Source organism: Temnothorax nylanderi, unplaced genomic scaffold (assembly GCF_030848795.1).
Source record: "Temnothorax nylanderi isolate EJ_2023f unplaced genomic scaffold, tnyl_v1.0 TNYL_tig0067_pilon, whole genome shotgun sequence".
NCBI lineage: Eukaryota > Metazoa > Arthropoda > Insecta > Hymenoptera > Formicidae > Temnothorax > Temnothorax nylanderi.
In genome coordinates this window covers 288,341-311,980 of record NW_027249129.1, presented here as the reverse complement: position 1 = coordinate 311,980, position 23,640 = coordinate 288,341, and the positions used below count along the sequence as shown (strand labels likewise).

At 35.7% G+C, this 23,640-nt stretch overlaps 2 protein-coding genes across 12 annotated transcripts in view; both read right to left on the bottom strand.

Moving 5' to 3' along the window:
- LOC139773714 (homeotic protein female sterile) overlaps positions 1–18,912 on the bottom strand; it is a 33,438-nt gene extending 14,526 nt beyond the window's left edge. For 3 of the 11 annotated variants that reach the window (XM_071708370.1, XM_071708373.1, XM_071708374.1), the window contains exons 1-16: positions 16,567–17,125; positions 14,272–14,559; positions 13,734–13,782; positions 13,213–13,254; positions 7,373–7,621; positions 6,967–7,161; positions 6,212–6,820; positions 5,683–5,760; positions 4,471–4,566; positions 4,257–4,358; positions 3,451–3,596; positions 3,210–3,366; positions 2,141–2,714; positions 1,558–1,716; positions 1,047–1,166; positions 785–934 (exon numbers count right to left, since the gene is read on the bottom strand). In XM_071708370.1, coding sequence (XP_071564471.1) covers positions 785–934; positions 1,047–1,166; positions 1,558–1,716; positions 2,141–2,714; positions 3,210–3,366; positions 3,451–3,596; positions 4,257–4,358; positions 4,471–4,566; positions 5,683–5,760; positions 6,212–6,820; positions 6,967–7,161; positions 7,373–7,621; positions 13,213–13,254; positions 13,734–13,782; positions 14,272–14,282 — 2,737 coding nt within the window. In that variant the 5' untranslated portion in view covers positions 14,283–14,559; positions 16,567–17,125. Of the gene's footprint in view, positions 1–784; positions 935–1,046; positions 1,167–1,557; positions 1,717–2,140; positions 2,715–3,209; positions 3,367–3,450; positions 3,597–4,256; positions 4,359–4,470; positions 4,567–5,682; positions 5,761–6,211; positions 6,821–6,966; positions 7,162–7,372; positions 7,622–13,212; positions 13,255–13,733; positions 13,783–14,271; positions 14,560–15,977; positions 16,124–16,566; positions 17,126–18,481 lie in introns of those variants that run through there. The other 8 variants (XM_071708371.1, XM_071708372.1, XM_071708377.1 and 5 more) reach the window with 8 other exon arrangements.
- A 1,950-nt stretch (positions 18,913–20,862) lies between these two features.
- LOC139773718 (ribosomal RNA small subunit methyltransferase NEP1) lies at positions 20,863–22,369 on the bottom strand. Its single transcript, XM_071708386.1, has 4 exons — positions 22,147–22,369; positions 21,767–22,010; positions 21,081–21,289; positions 20,863–21,000 (listed from the first exon to the last, which is right to left on the bottom strand). The coding sequence occupies exons 1-4, from the start codon at positions 22,285–22,287 to the stop codon at positions 20,887–20,889; spliced, it is 708 nt and encodes a 235-aa protein (XP_071564487.1). The 5' UTR covers positions 22,288–22,369; the 3' UTR covers positions 20,863–20,886.
- Positions 22,370–23,640: the final 1,271 nt, after the last annotated feature.

The following is a 23,640-nucleotide window of genomic DNA, read 5'->3' as shown; positions in this document are numbered from 1 at the left end:
TGTTTCATCATAACTTTTAACCCTGTTAATCGAAATTCAATCATAATGATAATTATATGTAACAATTATTATATTTTCACTGGTACTGTATCTCATTAAGAAATTATATGGTTAATAAGAATATTATTCTATTGTTTTATATAATATACAGAATTAAGTGCCACATGAAATGGTGAGCTGTTTTTACACAACTATGAACTTCACGTCTACGACTTTGCCATTATTTTTGTTAATAGAAAATTTTTTATTGTTCTAAATCGATAATGTCATTTATGATTAATAACACACAAAAAAAAGAGAAAAGACACGCAGAGAAAGCAAGGTTTTTTTTTAAATGTAGAAATACCTCTGCTTCACAGATAACCCTGTTATACTTGGCGATGAGAAAGAGCGCGTTAACAATCTAAACCATATTTGTATTTTGTGTGTTTGTAAAAATGTATTGTCTTAAAATTTGGGCGTAAACGTGAGTATGAAAATCTGTGCTTCATAGTGCATCCGTTAGGAAGTAACAAATTTTTTTGCAAATAACTCGAAAGTACGAAATACGCTATTTCCCCAAAAGTATACTTGTATATCTGTTTGTATATATACATACATATTAAACTATAATATACACATATATATGTATATATATATTAAAACAGATAGTCATACGTAACCCCATAATTTTGAATCTCACCGAAGAAATCATTCATATTTTTGTGACAACCACTTAATTACAAGTAGTTCTTTGTTCCCAAGTAAGGGTCTAATAGTAACAACAGTTGCATTTATATCTAACCTGCTTCACTGTCGCTTGAATCAGTGCTCGTTGAAGAAAGCGAACTACTGCTGGAGTCACTATCGCTGCTACTACTGCTTGATGCTGACAATCGCGAAGGTCCACTGGCACCACCAGTTCCAACTACATCAACCGACTTACTACTGTCTTCTGTAAAAAGTGCATACAATTTTGTTATACTCTAATTTCATACACACGAGTATATCCCTTGATATATTTAGAAAATACAAAACTCTATAAAAAAATGTAATCAGATGCTAACCTTTCTTGGCAGTTTTCTTGACATTGCCTAACTGCCCCGTTACATCTTGTAATCTCTTTTCCAATTCTTGTTTCTTTTCTGCCATTTGTTCATCCTTGGACTTACCACTGACTTTCTTGTCTGTTAACACATGATAAAATAATATATAAATATATAAGAAATTTATTGTCATAAGTATGTGTGTGTATACGCGCGTACATGTGTATAAATTGTATAATAATATTGTCAACATTGAGCAAATTTAAAACTAAACTTACTAGCGTGTTTAAAAAATAAAAAATACATTTACTTTTATTCAAGATAAAAAATATATATGTTAAAAGTATAATTTTGTATATAAAATGTTATCTTTTTAGAAATATTAGAATTTTAATATAACTTAATAATATTATAATTGAAATACACATTATGTGTAATTCAATCATACATGCATGACAATATATTGCTATTGGGAAAGTGGCAGTTAAATTTTATAAACTCAAAATAAAATTAAGTTTATAATAAAGCTTACGTGGCTTCTTTCTGAGGCATGACGCAACATAGCTTTCCAGTTCTCTAAGTGTTGATGGCTTCAGTGTCTCAAAATCAATTTCGATTTCATCTGGGTTTGAATCCCTCAGTGAAGGCTCTCGAGACTGTATTATGTGTACAACACGACCTAATTTATCACCTAAAGACAAAAACCAAAAAAATTAAATAACTAATTAAAGAATTAATTAACTAAAATAGACTGATATACACTTTTAGTTGTTTTTGTTCTTCGCATTTATAATTACAAACATACGAAACAATTTAGAATAAATATTCCATAGATAGAATTATATAATGTGAACAGTAAAAAAAGTTCGAAATCAAATATCAAACATATCACATAATAACAATAATCATTTTGCAAATATTTGGAGAATAACTATTTTACACTATTTATTGTAATATTGTAGCTAGTCTACTAGTCTGATTGTCTACTAATAGTTTCTATCTGAAAGATTTTCATATAGATTTATATGTACTGTATAATTTCTCTTGTTATATAATCTTTCTATTATTCAACCTTTTATTACTAATATAAATTAGAATTTTAATTCAACATATACCTGGTAGTTTATTAATATCCAAGCTGAGCTGCCTCTTCTCATCGTAAGACATTGGTTTAGCATTATCTTCATCTTCCGAATCAAACGTGATCGGAGGTGGTTGATTGCCAGTATTTTTCTTCTTGTTCCCAGTAGATCTGCTGTTAGCCTTCGGCCTTTTGGTTGCGGTATTCGCAGTTGCGGCAGCTTTTCCGGGTCCCCGGCCCTTACCTTTTGGCTTAGCATTCGCTGTTGTTGGCAAATGATGTCCTAAGCTTCCTCCTGCAGCATGGGTCTTGTTAGGTCCTACTGCTGTAGCTTGATGGTGAAGATCGCTAGCTATGCCACTAGGCATTTTCAAGTCGCCTGCACCCATCGCAACACTGGCTATACTAGCACCAACACTGTCTGACACATTGGGAATGCCACCACTCGGTTTCATAAGTTCTTTCATGGCACCAGTATGACTGGGAACAAGGCTGCTATTCTTATTGCTCATTGGCTTCGATTTTGGCTTATCTGGCTTCTTCTTTTTATTTTTCTTCTTACCGCTCTCCTCCACTAATTTTCTCATTTGCTCTTGCATAGCTTTCAGCTATAAATAAAGTAATATAAACAATTGGTAAATAGTGTTCGCTTAATATAAACAAAATATTTAAACAAAGGGCTTGCGAACTAGCAAGATATTTGTGCTGCTATAATATATTCTGAACATTACAGATAATCGACAACAAACGTTTCGGCCAGTTCGGACAACAAGCGATTGGCGGTTTTAATTATGTTAGGATAAGGGAGTTACTGTAATTTTTAATTTTAATATGTAACGACTATTCCGTTTATTTATATTCAACGATCAATGTCACTGTTTGTTACATTGAAAAAGGCCACAGTACTGGCTGAAACGTTTGTTGTTGATTATCTGTAATGTTCAGAATATATTATAGCAGCACAAATATCTTGCTAGTTCGCAAGCCCTTTGTTTAAATATTTTGTTTAAAGTAATATAAATTATATTTTTAATTGCGTTTATCTACAAAGTAATTTCTTTTTGAATTAAAAAAATATTAATTTTATTTTGAACAAATCATACCTCTTGCTGTAATTCAAGTAATTTCTGAGTACGTTCCTCAACCGAATCATCACTTTCGGAAGAACTATCTCCTCCAGAACTACTACCACTACCACTGCTACTTCCTTTCATAGCCACCATACCACTACCCATCGGTTCATCCGGAACTTTAGCATATCTAATCATGTGTTCAATTACATAATTATATTATGATTCTATCATGTATTCAGATTTCATATTTTTGAAAATTTTGACTACTAACCTCATTTCAAATATATCTTGAAGTTTTCTAGCCATTGAAACAACATCATGATCTGGAGGATTATATTTATAACAATTAGTAAATATGAGTCGTACATCAGTTGCAAATTCGTGCGCCGTTTTATACTGACGATTATCCATTTTCGTCTGTAAGAAAAGATTTTATATACAAATATTTAGATCTAGTTATAAAAAATTTAACAATATAAAATTTGTGGTAATAATTTATAATTTTTATAATTTTAGTATAGTGTAGTATAGTTTAGTATAGTGTATGTTTTAGTTTAAGGACGTTCTCCGGTCCTTATACTAGAGAAAATCGATTTTCTTAGGATTTTCTTGAAACTGTGAATATACGTTAATTTAGGTGTGCTTTATGCGTGGTATAAATTTCAGTACCTCTTCCGGTATAAAAAATAAAGATACTGAGCCTCAAAGTTTCAACTTTTACTAATGAAAAGGTTTTCCAGGCCAAACGGTAAGAGATACGAGGTTGGCCAAGAGGACCAAAGTTGCTCCTCTCGTCGAGTTCTATAAGGAAAAAATGCCAAAACTAAAAAAAATTAAATTAAAATTTTTTTTTTTTTTTTTTTTTTTTGAAACTTTGAGGCTCAGTATCTTCATTTTTTATACCGGAAGAGGTACTAAAATTTATACCACGCATAAAGCACACCTAAATTAACGTATATTCACAGTTTCAAGAAAATCCTAAGAAAATCAATTTTCTCTAGTATAAGGACCGGAGAACGTCCTTAACATAGTATATGCGTGCGTGTGTAATGATATTCACAAATCAAACATACGTACCTTTACTGTACCAAGATCCATAGGTTTTTTGATAATCTCATGATAGTCATGAAGGCCTAGAAGTTCTGCATCAACAGGTTTGTAAAAAGGCCAAGCATAGGGCTGTACATTATATATAAAAAAAAAAAGAAAAGATTAAATTACACGATCCAGTACTATACTGTTTGTAATATTATATTAGCTGTCAAAGATGAAAAGAATATATCACAATTACCGAATGTTTTTTAGCGAATAGTTCCTTCAAAATATCATTGCAAGACTTCAGCGCTTCAGACAATTTTTCTTTTCCTTTGACACCAGTATGCGGAGGCTAAAAAGTAACAAAAAATATGTAATAAGCAAATTTGACATACTAAACTATAATTTATTTTATTTAAGGTGATTGGGCCAAGTACCGTATGAGTCGATATAAGGTCTAAATTTTTTTTAAGAAAAACCCTTTTTTATGCATATATTCTAAACACTTGTATAATTACTAGTTTTATAATGTAACTTTTCATTCGATCATGTATCAATTCATCTACTGATAAATGTAAACAGTTCAAGATTTGACTTCAGTTGACATTCGTACAAGAGAAATGTCGGCAATGTCGCGACATTGCATCTCTTCGCTGTAGGCAGCTATCATGCCAGTGCCATGTGTTTGAGTGAGGTTATGTATTGTGTTTATGTTGAAAAATAATGGAAGGTAACAAACAATTTCGATAACGGGAGATTTGCTTGCAAAAGAATAGTGCTGTGGAAAGAAAACACTACACGGCGCGGCGTTGCCACATGTTCACGTCGCGTACAGCTGATCGAAAGGCCGACAAGAAACGCGACAATTCATCAACTTTTGATTGAATTTTTGGTCTTATTACACGTCAACGTCGTTTTGTCTTATACTTAACAAGTGCTAGAAGAATCAAATAATGTTATTTTCAGTTTTTTGAACTTGTTTCTTTACAGACAGTGAGTGAAATTCTCGAAAAATGTATGTTTCCGGTACAATTTCCCATAAAACCTATGTTAAAAATGCCAACTTTGAGATTTAATATCTCAAAAACTAGACGTCAGATCTTCTAAAAATTGCAAATTTAAGCGTATTTAGGTTTTCTTTATAACATATTTTTAATTCAGATTTTTCTTTGACATGCTCTGATGGCCCAATCACCTTAAAAGTAAAAAGTTTCCTAGATAGATAATTATGTCAACCTTTTAGCTTATTTTTGAAATGTACAAGATATACATATTTAAAAAATTAAAAAAAAAACATGGTATAGTAAATCTTATAATTTGTGTTACAGTAAAAGATTTTCATTATAAAACATGCCATAAAATATATAAATTGTGTCATTTAATATAAGCCTGATAATTGTCGCTTGATAGATGATGAGACAACACAAATGAAAGGAAGGATATTATGAATGAATAGTAATAAATGTACCTGTTGGGCCATTGCCCCCATCAGAGGCATATTGGCCTGATGGTATGGCACTAAGCCGTCTTCCGCTTGTCTTGTTGGCTGAAACAGCCATGATATGAATTGTTTAAATTGTCGTCCATGATGTCATATTTATTTTATTAATCGCCGATCGGTATGATTAACATAATTAAAGAAATGATATGATTGTAGATGCGAGGAACAAGGATATTTATCATGTATTATGATCATGTAAAATAATATGTACTTCTCACGTTTAAAAAAATATATCAATAATAAAGTTTCATTAATTTATATCGTGTTTTTATATATTTATCATATAGCAATCTTATTTTTTATGTAAGCGTGAAAATCTTAAATTTTTGATAAAATGTATACGTATTCAAAACTTAAAATTAAATAATTAGACGCAATAATCATTATGTCATATCACATTTTAGAGATATATTAAACAACATATATCTCTCTTTAATGCTTTTCATTCGAACACAAAATATAATAAAATAATGCGAGAAAGAAAATGTATACTCACCTTCTTAATTTGCCTGCCAGATTCCCTTCTCGTAGGTATTTTGGCATTCTTGGAATCCATAGGTGCATACAATGGGTCAAATGCATTTGCGGTAGGAGTCGTAGTATCAGCTTTTCTTTTAACTCCCTTTTTGAGTTTGGCAGGTTGTGACGGAGGCATTACAGTGGGTGTTGTGGGGACTTGTGGAGGTGGAGGCACAGCAGAAGCTGTTTGAGAATCCATCGCTGGCTGCGCATGGTAACCCGTGGTTGGAGGGACAACTTGCTGAGGCAGAGAATTGTGAGTAGCCATCGGTGTAACGCCCATACTTGAGGGTGGAGCGATGGTGGTTGTATTCGTGCTTCCAGGTACCGAGGCTGGTGCCTGAGTACCAAGAGGCGGCATGGGTATAACGCCTGTTGTTCCAGCCGACGTAGCAGAAGGTGTTAAACTATTTGGTACACTGGAAGTAACAGCGGCTGCACCCGAAGATGGTCGTCCTCTACCTGCTCCTGTACCTCCCGTTACTCCACCTACTCCTGGTCCACCAACTCTTCCAACTTTCTTGCCCTTGGGCCCTTTCGGGACAGGTGGATCTAACTCCACCTCTTCTTTCGGCATTTGTGCAACCTAAAAAAATTATTATACTACTGTTTTGTCTAATAAAACAATATTTTATTTGTATATATGTAGTTTCCTCCAATTTCTTTATTAATATTAATGTTCTCATTTAACAGATAATAATAATATAGAAATGTTACCGTGATAAGAAATACCTTTGTAAGAAATAATTTTTCGAGAGCCTGTGCCATAACTACAACATCCTCTCCTGGCTTGTTGTAGACATAACAGTTGGTGAACATAGTATTGAAGTCCTGAATACATTCTTTCCCACTCCAGTAATATGAATTCTCCAACCGCTTTTTGATTGTGCCCAAATCCATTGGTTTTTTGATAATTTTGTGGTAATCCTTTTAAATAAAAAAAAATGTGTTTAGCAATTATCTGCACAATAATTATATAACAAAATTATTGTAAATCCTCGTAAAAAAGTATTTTAAAAATTGATATATATTGTGATAATTTATAACTAAACTAAATCAAAAACTTTTTATTTCGCCAGTAAATAATTAACAATAATTTATAACACTGTAATATTCGAGAGATGTAATTTTAACATACTGGTAGATTCAGTTTCTTCGCATCGACAGGTTGTTGGAAAGGCCAGGCAAATTGATGCTTCCATACTGGCTTCAAAACACCCTTTTGCAAAAATTGCAACTGGTTCGTGATACGTCCTGGACGATTTGGTGGTGGAACAACCGGTGGTTGAACTATACCATTCACCGGTTCCAGAGGTGGTTCGTCTCGTGGAGGCGGTTCCTTTGCAGGACTCGCTGGCGTAGTCGAAGCCTTACCAGGTGTGCTCGTCTGCATTGTTCATTTTTATTTTGTTACTTACAGTTATAAACAAATGATATATCTTTCAATTATTTATGCATCTACATTGTAGTATTTTTACATGTTAAGTAAGAAATGTATTAAGCACATCACATTTTGCAAAGAATTTAGAATAACTCTACTTAATACTGACATATTCATACGTCATTAATTTTATGTCAGTATCATGCATTTTAGATTAATTACAACATACTTATATGCAGTGTTCTCAGATGTATTGTAAAACTACCATTAGCAGACTTAGAGAAAAGTCCCCTATTATGAGATAGGCTCCTAATATGCGACAGCAAGGTTTCTGCTAAACTAATAGGCCCTATCTGTTGGTTCCACCATGAACTTATTACCCTTGGGATAAAACCTATTTAGTGGAAAATTCATTGTTTGATCGTGCGTGTAGTCGTTGCAGAGAAAGAAATTGTGAAATTGGATGTTGTCAAGTGCCATGGATATGAGTCTTTAAACCTTGTTTATTATATAATTAATAAATATTTGGCAATAAGTTCTGCATGCAGCGATAGAGTAAGGTCGTATTAATAGGAAAATACGGGATATGTTGAGTTGCTCAATTGTAGAGATTAGATTTGGTGATCGCGAAACCGCAAGGCGTGGTGCTCGTAACATGAGATACTCAGGGTGCTCCTGGGTTGCTGGAGTATGAAAGTTATTGTATAGTAATAAAAGAAGAGAAAATAATATATTAACGTTAAGGGAAGGTTTATACGAATTTATAAGACTGTGCTGACCTTGATTTGAGGGGGAAGGGTGGAGGGGGAAGATTAGGTACAATATTGAGTATAAGTGGGTTTACGATTGTTGCAAATATGCTTCTCCATTACATTTGTCTTTCAAAAACTTTAAATAAAGTTTTTTAATTGCAATATGATGTATTTTGCACTTTATTAGCGATTTCCCGGGGTCTCTCATATTAGGAGCACACTTTTTCGATTTTTTTGAAAGTTTATTTTTTACATTTTTTTAATTTTCAGAAAAATCAATATTTAAATTAAATTTTACATTTCAGCATCTTAAAGCTTATTAAATTCCCTTCATAATGACCTACTATATTTTTCAATTCTGCCCATAAACTTCCGGCAATCACACAAAATAGATGTGGTATCTCATAATCGGGGTCTTTCCTTTAAAAGCAATTTTACTTGTACCCATTTAAATTTTTAAATATTTTTAAAAATCTGTTCTAATACATAGAATGTTAAATTTTATATTAGATACGTGTGCAACAGTGAGAAGATGTTAAATACAATTTTAAAAAATAATTTTCTTATTAAGTAAATTAAAATATTTAAATTTCTTTTTTTTAAATATATTTCTTAATTTTCCTTTAAATTTCTATTTCTATTGTTGCAGTTTAATGATTCAGTATCCCAACGAGTAAAAACTCAGCACATAGTCAAAGGTAATCGTTGAAGTTTAAGCAAATCGACTAATAGCAGCCGAGAAATTTAAAATCTTAACCATGTGTTCTTAAAAATACTAAGCTTAGTCAGGTCAGGTACTTTGCTACAAGATAATAAGCTTAAGAAGACAATAGGCTACACATTTCGGATGGATGCCTGGTTACTAAGTCAGGTCAATTTTCTGATTTTCGCACCAAATTTTGATATTTTCGCATAAAATGTATGCGAATGCAAAAATAAAATACCATGCTTCTATAGACACATCTTTTCTGTAATTCACACGATAGTATTTCACATAACACGTGATTTGCCAAAGCTATATCAAAATTGATATAATACATCTATTTGAACATTAATTTTATTTGCTTTTTCTTTCTGTAAATTAAATATATACTCATATTGTATCAATTGCAACTAAAACAAGTAGATATAATTAGATCAACTCGATACAACTCGATAACGCACAAACTGAACGTGTCTAACTGTGTCTACGGCTATGTATAATTTAGAGGATCAAACTTTTATCCGCTCTCCCCACCTACTGGGCTGCGTTCCAAAATTCACTCTGGGTAAAATCTATAGTTTACGTTACGTACACTATAGCATTTCAGTTAACTGGAATAAATTTTGGAACGCAGCCCTGAGGGGTTTATTCATTTTACTTGTACTTTAACCTAAAGTTTTTGTCCTTTTTTTTCTCTCCAACAAATATTTTCTCGTTTATTCCTGAACTTTTTCAGTTTGTAGGCCTGTTCCTTTTAGCTGAATTTCTTGCACGGTTCATCTTTCCTCTTTTTCTTTTCACGTTGGAGAAAAAAGGAAACAGATAAACCATGCAAGAAGTTCAGCTAAATAAAACAGATCTACTGAAAATTGTAGAAAGTGCAAGTAAAACCAAAAATCATTTCCGTCACATCATGAAGAATTTATTAAGTGTGTATTATATGCATGTTATTATATACATATATATGCATTGGGTGAATTGGGTGTATTGAGTGCATGCACGTTACTAAATATATCGCACCCGAGAATACTGTTACACAAAAATACACAATTTCGAAAGAGAGAAAAAACAAATTTAATTTATTTTTTTAAATTGTGAGGTAACTAACGCAATTACAATTATGATATTTGTTATAATAAAACTTATACTGTTTTTTAAAATGTCTGCTGCGATTAACTTTTCAATTCATTCGACACTTTCATCCAAGAAACCGCAACATAATCGGTTTAAAAAAAATAACACTTTAGCCACGTGCAGCTGATTTCGCATATAAATTTGTGACTCAAAATCAATTTTTTTTTAATTGTGGCAATATTTTTCTTGGGGTGCGATACGTATATTTATTTATAATTATAAATAGTCTTTTATTTATTTATAATTATTTATTTATAAATAATTTTTTATTTATAATTATATATAATTTTTACATATTCTATCTAGTCCAATAAGTCGCTATAATTTCTACATATAATTCTATGATTTTTTATAATTATATAAAATAATATAATGCATAATTATTTTGTACAAATTTTTTTATTTTTATGTAAAGCAGCACATTTATATTTAATATTTTATATTTTCAAACATTTTGAAAAATTTCCCTGAAATTTTTGTAGCTTTAGTTTTATAAGTATGTACCCTCTAACAATTCTTGCAAAAAATTCAACGCTCAGTACTGTTCACGCAAATAATAATACCGCTTATAATTTTACCATCACGCAAGACAAAATTTTTGTTGATACGAGAAACTTGGTAAAAATATAGGTATAAATATGAGATCGATTCCGAATACATTTATATATTATAGTTTTATTCGAAATTTTCAAAAACGTAACATATTAACTCGGATTTCCTTTTTATTTATGCATTATTTATATACTTTATTATAAAAATTATATATATATATATATATATATATATATATATGTGTGTACATAATCAAGCTGTAACAGTCACAAAAAACATCACTCACAAAATCATAAGGCAACATATTAGTAACTAGTTAATATTGGTATCATGCTTGAAGTATAGTAGTACCAAACTCAAGCTATAATATAACATATGAAATTCTTATTAAATGCCAAACAGTTTCTATTTTTTTGTTACTTATGCTAACAATAGATATAATAATAGTTTAAACTTTATATTAAATCTGACCGATTGCGTTGTACAAAATTTAACTTAAAAAAAAATTAATGAAGAATATAAGCAATTTAACATTTTAAATAAAATAAATTTAAAAAGAAGTTAATTGTAAGTAAATTAAATTATAAGTCAAATTAAATTAAGTTATAAGTTAAATTCTAATAATTTTCCCAAAGTTCGTATGGTTTAATTCTAAATATTCCTGGGAAAAAAAATATAAGACCAAATGTTCACTACACACTAACCAAGTTAGATTATATTAGGTTTTTTGCGATTTTTAAATCTTGTAAATGTAAAGAAATTATAAGCAACTAATAGAAACATCAATTACCATATAATATTCCATTTTCTGAAATTCCATTTTCTTCCAGAAGCACTATAATAATAACTTTTATTGCAAATGGACGGAATTAAGTTTTAATGGACGGCAACGCACGCGTAACTACTTGGTATACGGTCAGCGCCGAAATGAACAGCGTCGAGGTGCGAGGCTGCGAGTAACGTTAATTTTGAAATGCATTCCGATTCGACCAATAGATCTTGTTTGCCGAGAGTAGGAAAAGCAATGTCCAATAAGATTGGACATTGCTATTTCAAAATCCCTATGCTCTTGGGAATCCTTAAACTAACCATTTTCCACCAACAATGGTAGCTGCATGATTAAACACAAAGGTCTCTGTCCTTCCTAATAGTCACTACCTGAGTTTGATTTTTTAAGGCAAAATTGAATAGGGAAAGCAGAGGGAAAGTGCAACGTACAGAGAACTTCTTATTGAAATTGAAATGTTTTTTTTTTCCCAGAATATTCGGTCGGTATTCCAAAAATTTTAATGATTCTCACGTTGACCATATATCCATCAATTTTGACAACAATGATACAAAACAAAAGGTCTGGACACTCTAACAGCAATACCGGATCTTGAATTTTAGAAGTAAAATGCAGAAAAAGGAAAGTGCAACAGAGGATTTTTTCTTATTAGACAATGGATCTTTGAACAAAGATCTTTTTCAAAAAAGAATGCTTTAAGGATCTATGCATTGTCATGCCAACGCAGGTACATGGGGGTTTAACGAAAAGATCTATCCGTTTTAATTACATTACTCGACTCTGATTTTTGGAGGGAAAACGAATTGAGAAAGGAGCAAGATGTGTAACGGAGAGCTTAAGCGCGTCTGCTAATGCACGCATCACTGCGCATGCGTAGGACCTGTCCCTCCATCTGAGAACGCTGCTCGTGTACATGTGTGTTATGTTGCATTTATTTATGCAGAATATTAATAGCTAAATATATAAATCTACAATACTAGATTTAAAAAAAATTGCATTAGACCTATTCTATAAAATAACAAACAAAAATAAATTCTTATATAATATATAAAAGTAAACTATTAATGGAATGCATTGTAAGGTAATGATTCCATCCATGCAATGAGCGAATTAGGCTGCTAAATATTTAATCCCCATAACCACAGGCAAGCGATTTGGAATTCTGCATAAGAAAATCGTTACTAAAAACCATAGCAGCATTTAAAAGTGAGAATTTGGAAATGAAATATAATGGCACTTTCGTGTAGCTCATGCAAAATTGTAAGAAATTTTCATATCGTTAAATCGGAAATAATTTGTACAATAATTGAAACAAAACATTACACGTTTATATATTGCATAAAATATATAGCATATAAGCTATAAATACTAATATGGAAAATGTTTATAATGCTACATGAGTGCTAGATATAGTGAGCAAAGCGAAAAGAATCTTGCCTCTACAATAATATAACACTAATAATTTGTAACAATATTTTAAAATATGTATAATCAATTTTTTTTTATTCGTATCGTTAATACTTATTTAGAATTATGCCTGTATTATTTATAGACTAATAGAGAATAAAGCAAGATTTATAGATTATTTGAAACAGCACGAATTATTAGTTGCCAATTCATATTTCAACAATATATCCTAATCGAAACCATAGTCAGCAAGGTTTCTCACCTTCGGTATATTACACAGCCTTTCTCGCTCCTCCACATCTAACTGCAATTCATACATACTATTCAGTCAAACAACGCTCTTTTTTTTAGTATGTTAGAAGATTTATATCGAGTGTTATGCAAGGAATGGAAAATGCAAACAATAATAGGAATTGTATGTCCAAACATAGAGAAATTGATAAAAATAAATATAAAATATATTACACAGACACGATCACATAGCAAAGTAATAATTTACAAGATGTTACACGGACATTACAAAATATTAAACATGTAATTTATATACATTTTGGAACTCCCAATTATTTCAAGTTAGATGGAAGCAATCTGTTTATATAATTTCACACATTATGCCGTGAATACTGATGCTGTGTAATATGTAATGCGTTAAAACTGGGAAATTGATGGATAGTATGGATATATTACAGGATTTAATGCAGCTTTCAAATATTGCATAGAGTTAATAAGCCAGCTGTATTCTGCGCTAACAAAATATAAAGAATTAAAATACTAATTACTCACAGAATTGTTCTGCGAGATGGTGTCCACCTGCTGCATCTTGACTTCGTTTCTGCAACAGAAAGAGCGAGACATGGTAAGGACATTTTATTCATAAAATAGAAAAAATATATAGATAAACAGAAATATATTATATCAATTACGTGGTAATTTCACAAAATATACTAAAATATTTTGTGAAATATAGTGACTTTGTAAAACAGAGAAGAAAAGAGCCAGTATTGGTAGTCCTATCTAATAAGCTACATTAATATCCGACAAAAAGAACATTATTATTTTCCTTGACTTCATTTACATTTTTATATATCTTATTCCCGAGTTGAGATTTATCGAATCTTTCTCAAGATAATTTTCTCGACTCGACAGTCCACGCATAATCTAGCATCTTTAGCATGTAGCAAACGGTTTAACAGGTAGTTTACTGAATGTATGCAAGGCTCGTTACATATATATATATATATATATTTTTTTTTTTTTTTTTTTTCGAGTAATCGTTTATAATATATGGCTCATCCACTTCACGATAATGAGCTTCACCTACCTTTCCGACATATATGATACATAAATGCTACGCAGCAGGTAACTGCCTTACGTTGATGCTTGACGCTATGAGGCTTCATCAACAATTGAGATGGCAAGTATATATTCTTAATTGAGCATGGCAGCTCATTAATTGCTTGCCAAGACGATTGCGCTGCAACCAGGGATATTGGTGCCGAGGAGGCATAACACTACACAAGCCTACCGAGTGGTAGTACTTTGAATGTCAGCCCTGTATACCGCTGTTTGACTCCGTACCTCCAGGCAAGACTCGCGACATTAGCAACATCTGGATAACATAACAATAGGACCCCATATTGTAACAACCCCAAAAATTGTTTCATCGTCTTAGAATGATTTTTACATTGAGATGTATTCTCAGGGAATTTATATATTATTTAACATATCATGCAAAACTGAATCTAGTGGTACATGCTGGATAAGCAAAATCTATTTCTTACTATATTACTATATATTAATAGGTTATTAAAGGAGAAATATGTATAAATTCTCCTCTTTTCTTACATATTACATTATTTTTCTGAAAAAATACAGATATTACATAATATGTAATAATCTAAAATGATCTACAATTCTACATGCTGAATGTTATATCAATGCGATCAAAAATTCTGAAGTAAAATATCATAATAGAATCATATTATGCTATTTCAATGAAATACTTGATCTCTTCAGATTATTCATACAAAATATTAAAAGAAGAGAAATGGCTCTATGCCAATTTTCTTTCAAGATTGGTATAATTAACATTTTAACTTTAAATATATTTACTCAATATTGTTAAAGGCAAGATAGCCTTAAAAATTTTTCTCTATCTTAACGATATATAGATATATATATATATATACATTGTTGCAAAAAAAGTGATACTTGTATAGATATGTATAAACTAGAAGACATTAATTTATACCAGTCTAATTCCTAACTTATTTCTATAAAAAAGGAATGATTAACGATTAAGAATAAAATTACACAAGAGAAGAGACTTTTAGCGACATGATTTTTGTACAAAGATGCAACTAGGGCTTTACGAGGGACCATACGACAAGAATCGTCACACAATTCGATCAACACTGAAATTCTCCATTTTTAAATACGAAAGAATTCTCAAAGTCCACTCGAATCCGGAACTGGATGCGAGATTCGGCGTATCCCAGAGAGCTCCTCGGTGGCCGGAGCGAGCCAAAATGGAAAGTTTGACTAAAGTGGCACAGATAAGTGTTACACACTGGTATAGAAAGCGAGGAGCCTGTTAAAACGTATAAAATTGACAGGGCGCGAGGGAAGACCATACACACCACACACACACACACACACGCCGACCGTTGAATCACGGCCGTCGGTGGACGAGAATTTCGTGGATGCGATCGGAAAAGGTTCCTGCCGGAACAATCGCACGCCGCAACGTGCCAGGTATCAGGGACAGGCAGATAAGAGATCTCGCGCTTGGCGCGAACAGGTGCTCGACAGTCATCATCCGAGGTAGGAGTGGAGAAAGGCGAGATGCACGCGCGAAAGAGAAGTGGCGGCGAGGACGACGACGACGACGACGACGGCGACAATGATAACGATGACTTTGATGGCGAGGATGATGATAACGATAATAACGATAACGTAACGATAACGACGACGATGACGATGGCGATGACAGCGGCAACGGCAACGGCAACGGCAACCGAGACTCACACAAAGTGGAGGACGAGCCGGGGAGAAAGGCGAGGGCAGACAGGAACACAGCGGAGATCCGCGCCCAGCCGACGCACAACAAACACGAGCCGAGCGAGCCGCCGCGCGGACGATCCGTCCGGCTAGCCAGCCAGGCAGCCAGCCGAAGGAACGACCGCGGCGACTGGCGCCACGGGGGGAGAGAGAGAGAAAGATGACGCCGTGAGAATTTCGCGACGTACGCGGACCGACGAGAGCCGGGGACAGGGACGGGGATCGCCGCGCGGCGAGCGCGCGGCAACCCAGGCCACCTTCAGCGGACACTCGGATTCGGCGTAGGTCTCAACATGGCGGTATGGCCGTTCGGGAAAGAAAGCCTCCCAAGGGCCCGCGCCGAACCGAGCCGCGGTGCGACGTAGCGGCGGCGACGGCGGCGGCGGCGGTGGCGGCGACGGCGTGGCCGCGCCGCACTCGATGTGCACCGCCGCCGTAATGCGCGGCTGTAACGCGCCACGCGCGCCTTTACACCTTTTATAAACGCGGCCGTATAAACGGGGGCCTCGCCACCTCGCCAGGCTCCCGGCGGCGTCGCGCGCGCGGGATCGCTTACCTGATTCCAAGACGGAAGTCCGGCTTTTTCGTCGCACACGGGGACCCGAGTCGGAAAAACACTACCAACTACCACACTAACGGGCCAACCCCGGACAACTCGCGCACACTGCGCGCTTTCTCTCCCTCGCTCGTTTTAGTTTGGTTGGTCGGTCGGTGTTATGGCCGCCGCGGCCGCGAGCGAGTAGCGGCCCCACCGTATATCGCACCTCACTCACTCTCACTCGTGCGAGCGCGGGCGCTCGGTTCGCGTTCACGCCGACGAGCGACGAGACGGGAACGCGGAGACGCGGTGTGTCCCGACTCCCGAGCCAAGCTTCCAGCCAGTCCTCGGACTTACGCGCGTCCGTCTCTCGAGCCGCGACTTCTCGGCACACACGTATCAGTGGCACGCGCCGTGCCCCGTCGACGTTATCCACGAGCTCCGCGCGGTCGAGTCCTTTCCCGTGCCCATGGCGATCTCGGATCTAGAAACTAACGATCGCAGCACCAACAATGGCTACGCATTCTTCCGCGACGTACCGAAATGGTCCCGTTCCGCCGTTCCGCACGCACGACCCGTACCCGTCCGTCCGTCCGTCTCCCTCCCTCGCCGCGCACTGCCACCGACGCGACTGACGAGTGGCGACGCGATCCGCCGAGCCGAACGTGACCGAATGCGGCCGAGGACGAGCGCGCCAAATACGAACCACCCCAGCGACGCCTAACGGACCCCGGTCTCTTTAGCTCGACTCAAGACGGATCTGTCGTCGATATCGGGCCAATAGGGCCCTATTGGCCGATCGAAGATAGTGGGGAACATTTTACCCTTCCTGATCCTTACGAATCCCACGAGACTGTAGCCAAGTTAGCAACGCTAGGCATCCGTCACGGAGACGCATATAAGAAGCTTCTAGAAATGGATACATGAAAGAATACTCGAGACAATGGGATACCCGGGTCTTTCGATGTTCGTTTCGGGTGAAAGTCAGGCGTTACCTGACCGTCGGCCACATTTATTGTTTAGAGATATAGACAGTAGAGAAAGATAATATTGGAGCTGGTCATAAATCTTTATTTGCGTATATACGTGTACACTTTCATCATCAACCAATGCAGGAATTAACGGTTAATTTCCGTCGTTCCATGTTCACCCATAATGCACTTCTCGGCGAGGACGAAGTGGAATCGGCACTCTCTCTCTCAATAATACTGATTATAATAAAGTTCGTGATATCGTCGGAGAAACTCGTCGCATCGCGCGCGGCAATTAAACTCGCCGGGACGAGGCTCAACGTCCGCACACCGCAGTTAATATCGCCGGGCCGAGCGCCGAGCGACGGTCCGATTCCACGATTCTGCTGTGTTGCCACGCGACGCATCATGGGAAAGCGCGAGCGACGCAAAATCCATAATTACCGACCGCGCGCGTCCCGACGGCCGCCGCCGCCACGAAGCGGCGCGTCGCCGGTCGGCGCGACGGATTCGGGGAAAACCGACGGCACGTGGCCGTGACTTTTCCGCGTGGTTTTACGCACGACGCGGAGCGTCGTCACGTACGTCGGGCTTCCGTATGTCTCATCCAACATGGCGCGACGGGAACGATCGATCTTCCCTCCCCCCCGCGTCCGTCACGGCCGCGGGACGTGCCGAACGAGCGCGGGAAGCGCGCGAGACGCGCCGATACCGCGATTAATATCGCTACGCGGCTCGCCGGGACGCCCGGCGTCGCCGTCCCGGGTGCCGCGAGCGAGGCGTGTCGCTCGACGCCGCGGCGACCCAGGCGGCCTTCGCCGACGCGCGTCGCGTCGGGCAGAATCGTGGACTCGTGACACACGCCACTACGAGAGTCAAATCAATGGTGCCGGATCGTAGGGGCCGCTCGGCCCCGCCGACAGCATGCTCGCGAAAAATATGATAATTTTCGGGGAACTAACGTTTTCTGTCAGTCTGTCAGGAAACTCCTGGCGGACGGCCGATCGCATGCGTTCGATGCGACGGCGTCACCCTTCGGCGGCACAATATGGCGACTCCTCGTGCGTACGTGTGTGTGCTTAGCATGTACGTGTGTGTGTGTTCACTCGAAAACTCAGCCACTACTTCGCACCAAGCCGAACCAACTCTCACTGGAATCGCGACGCGAAACGAAACGCCGTAGGCGCCCGACAACTCTGATTCGGCGCCAATGACGACGGCGGTTGCTGCCGTGACGCGCGAGACGGCGGGATTGCCCGATATTCTTGAGTCTTGACATTGACAGACCCCCGCCTCTCCGCTTTGATGACGTAACGAAAGTCGGGGGGGGGGGAGGAAGGAGAAAAAAAAATAGGAGATACGTACGTACGATGATAGGTACACGCGATGGCGCGTCAGACTCTGCGCGTTTCCCTCTTTCCGGTCACCTTTTAACACCGCATTCCGAGCGACGATTGGCGCGCGGACCCGCGGCGTCTCTCTGACGTGGCCCAATCGTCCAACGGACCGATATTGATGAGTCATCGCCTTTGCGATACGACATACGGCATACCGATACCGGCGATACCTGAACCGATACTCCGATATAAAAGTAACGGTAAACGGTTTTTGTCAGCCTACCTGACTCGAGGAATTTTGGAATTCTTTGAATTTTTTCAGCTATTTATGGTCATTTCTTGATATGAATAAGAATTTCTTATTTGTATAAGATACGCCTATCTGTGCACATACAATAAAAGAAATTTTCAAGGGACGACTTTGAAGACCGTAAATTACCACGTGAAAATCCTATTGAGCCAAATTGAGCCGCGTTAGCAAATATTGTTATAGATGGAGTTATAAATAATCTTGGGGAAAAAATGCCGTAGCATTCTAAAATACTATACTATATTTATTGTCGAAGTAAATTGTGATTGACTCAAATTTCAAACTAATTATATCAATCGCTATAGATAGTCTATAGATACAGTTTCCGAAAATGGATTTATATCAGTAAAAAGTAGCATTAGTTCCCGATTATTTCTTGTATACTTTATCTAAAAATTTAAAATTTTTCCTTAACGACTTTCAATTTGACAAATTCCAAGAACATGAGCAAGTATCACAAATGGCTAATTTTTTATCTATTCTTTCGTCGGTTACTAATTTCTGATCATCCGAAAAGTAGCATTTTTCTCTCAGATTTTTTCCTCGATTATTTACAATACTCGCATTTTGCAAATATGAATAAGACAAAATCTCACGGTAGAAATTTAAAATAGTTGACGAATAATGAATTTAATAATTCGTATGCATCGTGTCGTGTTGAGGCTAGACAAACAAACACGTGGTTCCACGTTGTTCCACGTGGTGCACATGCACATGGTGTTTAATCAAACAAATTGGTCTTGACTGACAATGAAGCGAGCTATTTGACAATGAAGAGACTTCCAGAAATTATATTATTCGAGTATGTTTTTCTCTCTCCCCTCTCTCTCTTCCATATCATTCCCCGAATATTTACAAATTGATATTTATGTTTTCCAGCGGACGAATGCACGTGCCTTATCTTTTTTTTAAGGCAAGAGACATCGTAACGTCACACACCAAGAATCAGAAAAATAAATTGACTTTGTAGGAGAAATGCCTTAGAGCATCTTTCACAAAATGATTTTTTATGTTCCCAATTATTTCTTGTATACTTTATCTAAAAATTTAAAATTTTTCCCCAACGACTTTCAATTTAACAAATTCCAAGAACAAGAGCAAGTATCACAAATAGCTAATTTTTTATCTATTCTTTCGTCGGTTACTAATTTCTGATCATCCGAAATGTACTTGATATAGAAGTAGTTATATCACGTGATTATATATATACATAGAACTAAATTAAGTATCCATATATAGAGTTAAAATAAACCATAAGTAAAAATGTGAATGTATAAATTTATTCTTATTTGTATCAGTTTAGAATATTTATAATTTTGAGATCTTTGCAAAATTGTAAGATACTTAAATGGAATATTGTTTATGATTGGTCTGTACTTACAATTAGATAATATTCCTTTTTTTCATATTGTGTTTTACGATTGATATAAATTCCAAATTTTTATCAATTTGTTTGGTTGAACACATATTTATACATTCGTCGCAATGTACATAAGTTTATTCGTCATATTTTGCTAATTATTACTAATTTCATCATATCCATGTTAATGAAACATGTATATATTAAATATTTACTCGACGAAAACATCAAAGAAAGATGTACGAACAGAATAGGAAGTTCACTGAATCATTGTATATCCATTTCTAGAAATCCTTCTAATAATGTTCTCGCAATTGATATAAATTCGAAATTAAATATATAATACGTAATAGCTCTTTATTAGACAATTCCCCAAACTTCTTCAAATGCTGTACATAATTTACTACATGCGACGGCGCCCGAGAGAGGATAATTACTGATTGAGAAAGTATCTTCTATGTAATCCGTTTTGACCTACAAATACACAAGAATATGAATACTATTTGTAATACAGCTTTTAATACAATAGTAACAATATTATCTTAATAACTTACTTGGCCGTGCGCCATAGCTCCAACTACAATAGCAATGGGATCTTCAGCAGGTACAAGTTCTCGTGGATTTAGTACTTTGCTCGCATTAAACGACATCAATATCTTACGACAACCAACTGGTAAGTGATTCGTAATAGGATTCTTAATCACTTTAAGAAGCTTCATTGGTCCATCGGATGCTCTGACACCATATTTGTGTAATAGTTGTACTGCAATAAAATATTTAGCACATTAATAATAAATTTACTGTGGAGATAGTTGGATGTAGGTTTATGCAACTTAGATTTATATAATTTTACTAAAGTATGTACATAATATAAAAGGATATTGTATACTATGCCGAAGTCACTTATAATCCCATTAATGCAAAATATTTATATTTTGGACTTTGCATTACAATATCAGCTCTCCTAAGACACATAGACAAAAATAAAAACATTTTTGTTATATAATTCAAAGCTATCCATTGAGCCTACTCAGAACTTAATGGGTTTAGATGTTATTGAGATCTGATAATCTCTCTTAACTTGACAGTTTAAGTAAAGATACATAGCCTGTGTCTTTAGTGTTGCGCATACACTTGGCACAAGACGTCAAGACGTGTCTATTGATAGGCGATCAAATAAAGTCTATTTATCTATCTACTACATATATGATATAGTTAAAAATTAATTGTCCATATTTACCCATCAATCCAGCAAACCGCTTAAATGTTCTTGGTATCCTGGTTTGTGGATTAATTTCTATCAATACATTTTTTTCCGTATGTACATAGACTTGCAACAATCCAGCTCGATTTAGCGGACTGTCCATTAACATTAACAGACACTGATGAGTGATGTCTGGCCTGCACGTGCCTGGATCACGATTATATTTTTTCAAAATGTTTGTGTGATCATCGCAGTTCAACAGTTCAAAAGCACTTCCAACCTGCGATTATGCAAACTTACGCTTGTAGATGCACAAAATTAAAGTCACAAATACGAAGAAATGATTAATAACGCGATAAGAAAAGTATTATAGAACTTGTAAACATCGATGGATATAAGAGAAAATATAACCTTACCTTCACAGATTCCAGTTGAGCATTTTCCAATATAACGATAAGACGCTTCTCTTGTTTCTTGATATGACCTATTTGCAAATGCTTAGGAGCTGGATCATATTCGTAATCACTCTCGTCATGCTTTTTCCTTTTGTTTCCCATTTTACACGTGTAAAATAATTATTGAAGTCAACTTACACGCAAGACACACGTGCGACTGTATCAACGCGACCGGATGCCGGCGGATGCACTGTGATAGACTCAAGACTGTAACGCGCTGTTCCAAGTCATCGTTAGATGGCGAGCGATGTCACATTTATTTCGTAGGTATCGAGATTTTGAGATCTTCAAATCTATATTCAACTTTCTACATTTATCCATATTTAATATTTATCTATACCCTGGTGAAATAATCTCTTATAAATTTTCTCAGAAATTATGTAAGAATTGAGACTTATAAAAAAATTCTGAAAAAATATATAAAATTTCTCAGGTACTTTCAGAAATAATTGGATGAGAATTTTCGGAATATTTCAGTATCTGTATGTATGAAAATTTATAATAAATTGCACAGATTTTTTTATATTTATTCAGATTTTTACAAAGATATGTGTTGGCGGGAAAAATTTGAAATATTTTGTTATTATTTTGTCTGAGTTTTTCTGAAAAACATTCCAATTTGTATAAAAAATCTGAAAAATTCTGAGAAAGTCTGAAAATTTTTATAGAAATTCTGATTAATATGAAAAATTCTGAGACATTTTTCCATCAGAATATTTATCTATAATGTATACATTACATTATATATATATATATAGATATGTTACATTATAATGTATATATACATTACATTATACATATATTATAGATATGTATAATAAAAAATTAGTTAAAACTAAATAATATATAAATTATTGTTATTTATACATATACACTACGCAAAATAATTAGGGGACCGCTTTAAAACTTGCAAAATTTGTCGATTTTTAAGAAGCTATAATACATATGTCTCAGCTTGGAGAGATTGTAAGACAATTTTTCTTGGGACGTTTTAAATGGTAAAACTTCGACTTTAAGGTAGGTAAAGTGTCTTTGTCCGATCCATCGAACTGTCTTTTCTGTGAAGACCAAGATCAGATCTTGGTCTTCACAGAAAAGACAGTTCGATTCCAACGAGGATTCATGAATTAATTTACTCACGGACGCCGTAGACCCACGTATACAGCTAGAGGGTTAATAAAATGTACGAATAAGTGTGTATAATCCATGTGATTCAACGGCTAAAGGTAATTCAACGTTTTATACGCACCATTCATAATTGCTAAACGCGCGCTTTTCTCAATGCTTATTGTTATTGTTATTGTTAGTCGTGTGCGTAGCAAAACGTACGGCGCACAACGCTGGCCTGTTTCTTCTCGTGCGCTTATCGAAATTTTTGGAGAACCGAATGCTTCATATCTCTTCGGTATGTGTTTCTGTGCAAAACATTATACACTTAAAAAATAGAGGCAAAAG

Bases quoted from the DNA above. Each gene is read 5' to 3' on its own strand.
- LOC139773718 (XM_071708386.1), bottom strand. From the start codon at position 22,287: ATGGGAAACAAAAGGAAAAAGCATGACGAGAGTGATTACGAATATGAT. The intron at 22,011-22,146 runs GTAAGGTTATAT...GCATAATCGCAG, and splicing joins CTCAACTGGAATCTGTGAAG to GTTGGAAGTGCTTTTGAACT. The intron at 21,001-21,080 runs GTAAGTTATTAA...GTGTATTTGTAG, and splicing joins GAGCTATGGCGCACGGCCAA to GTCAAAACGGATTACATAGA.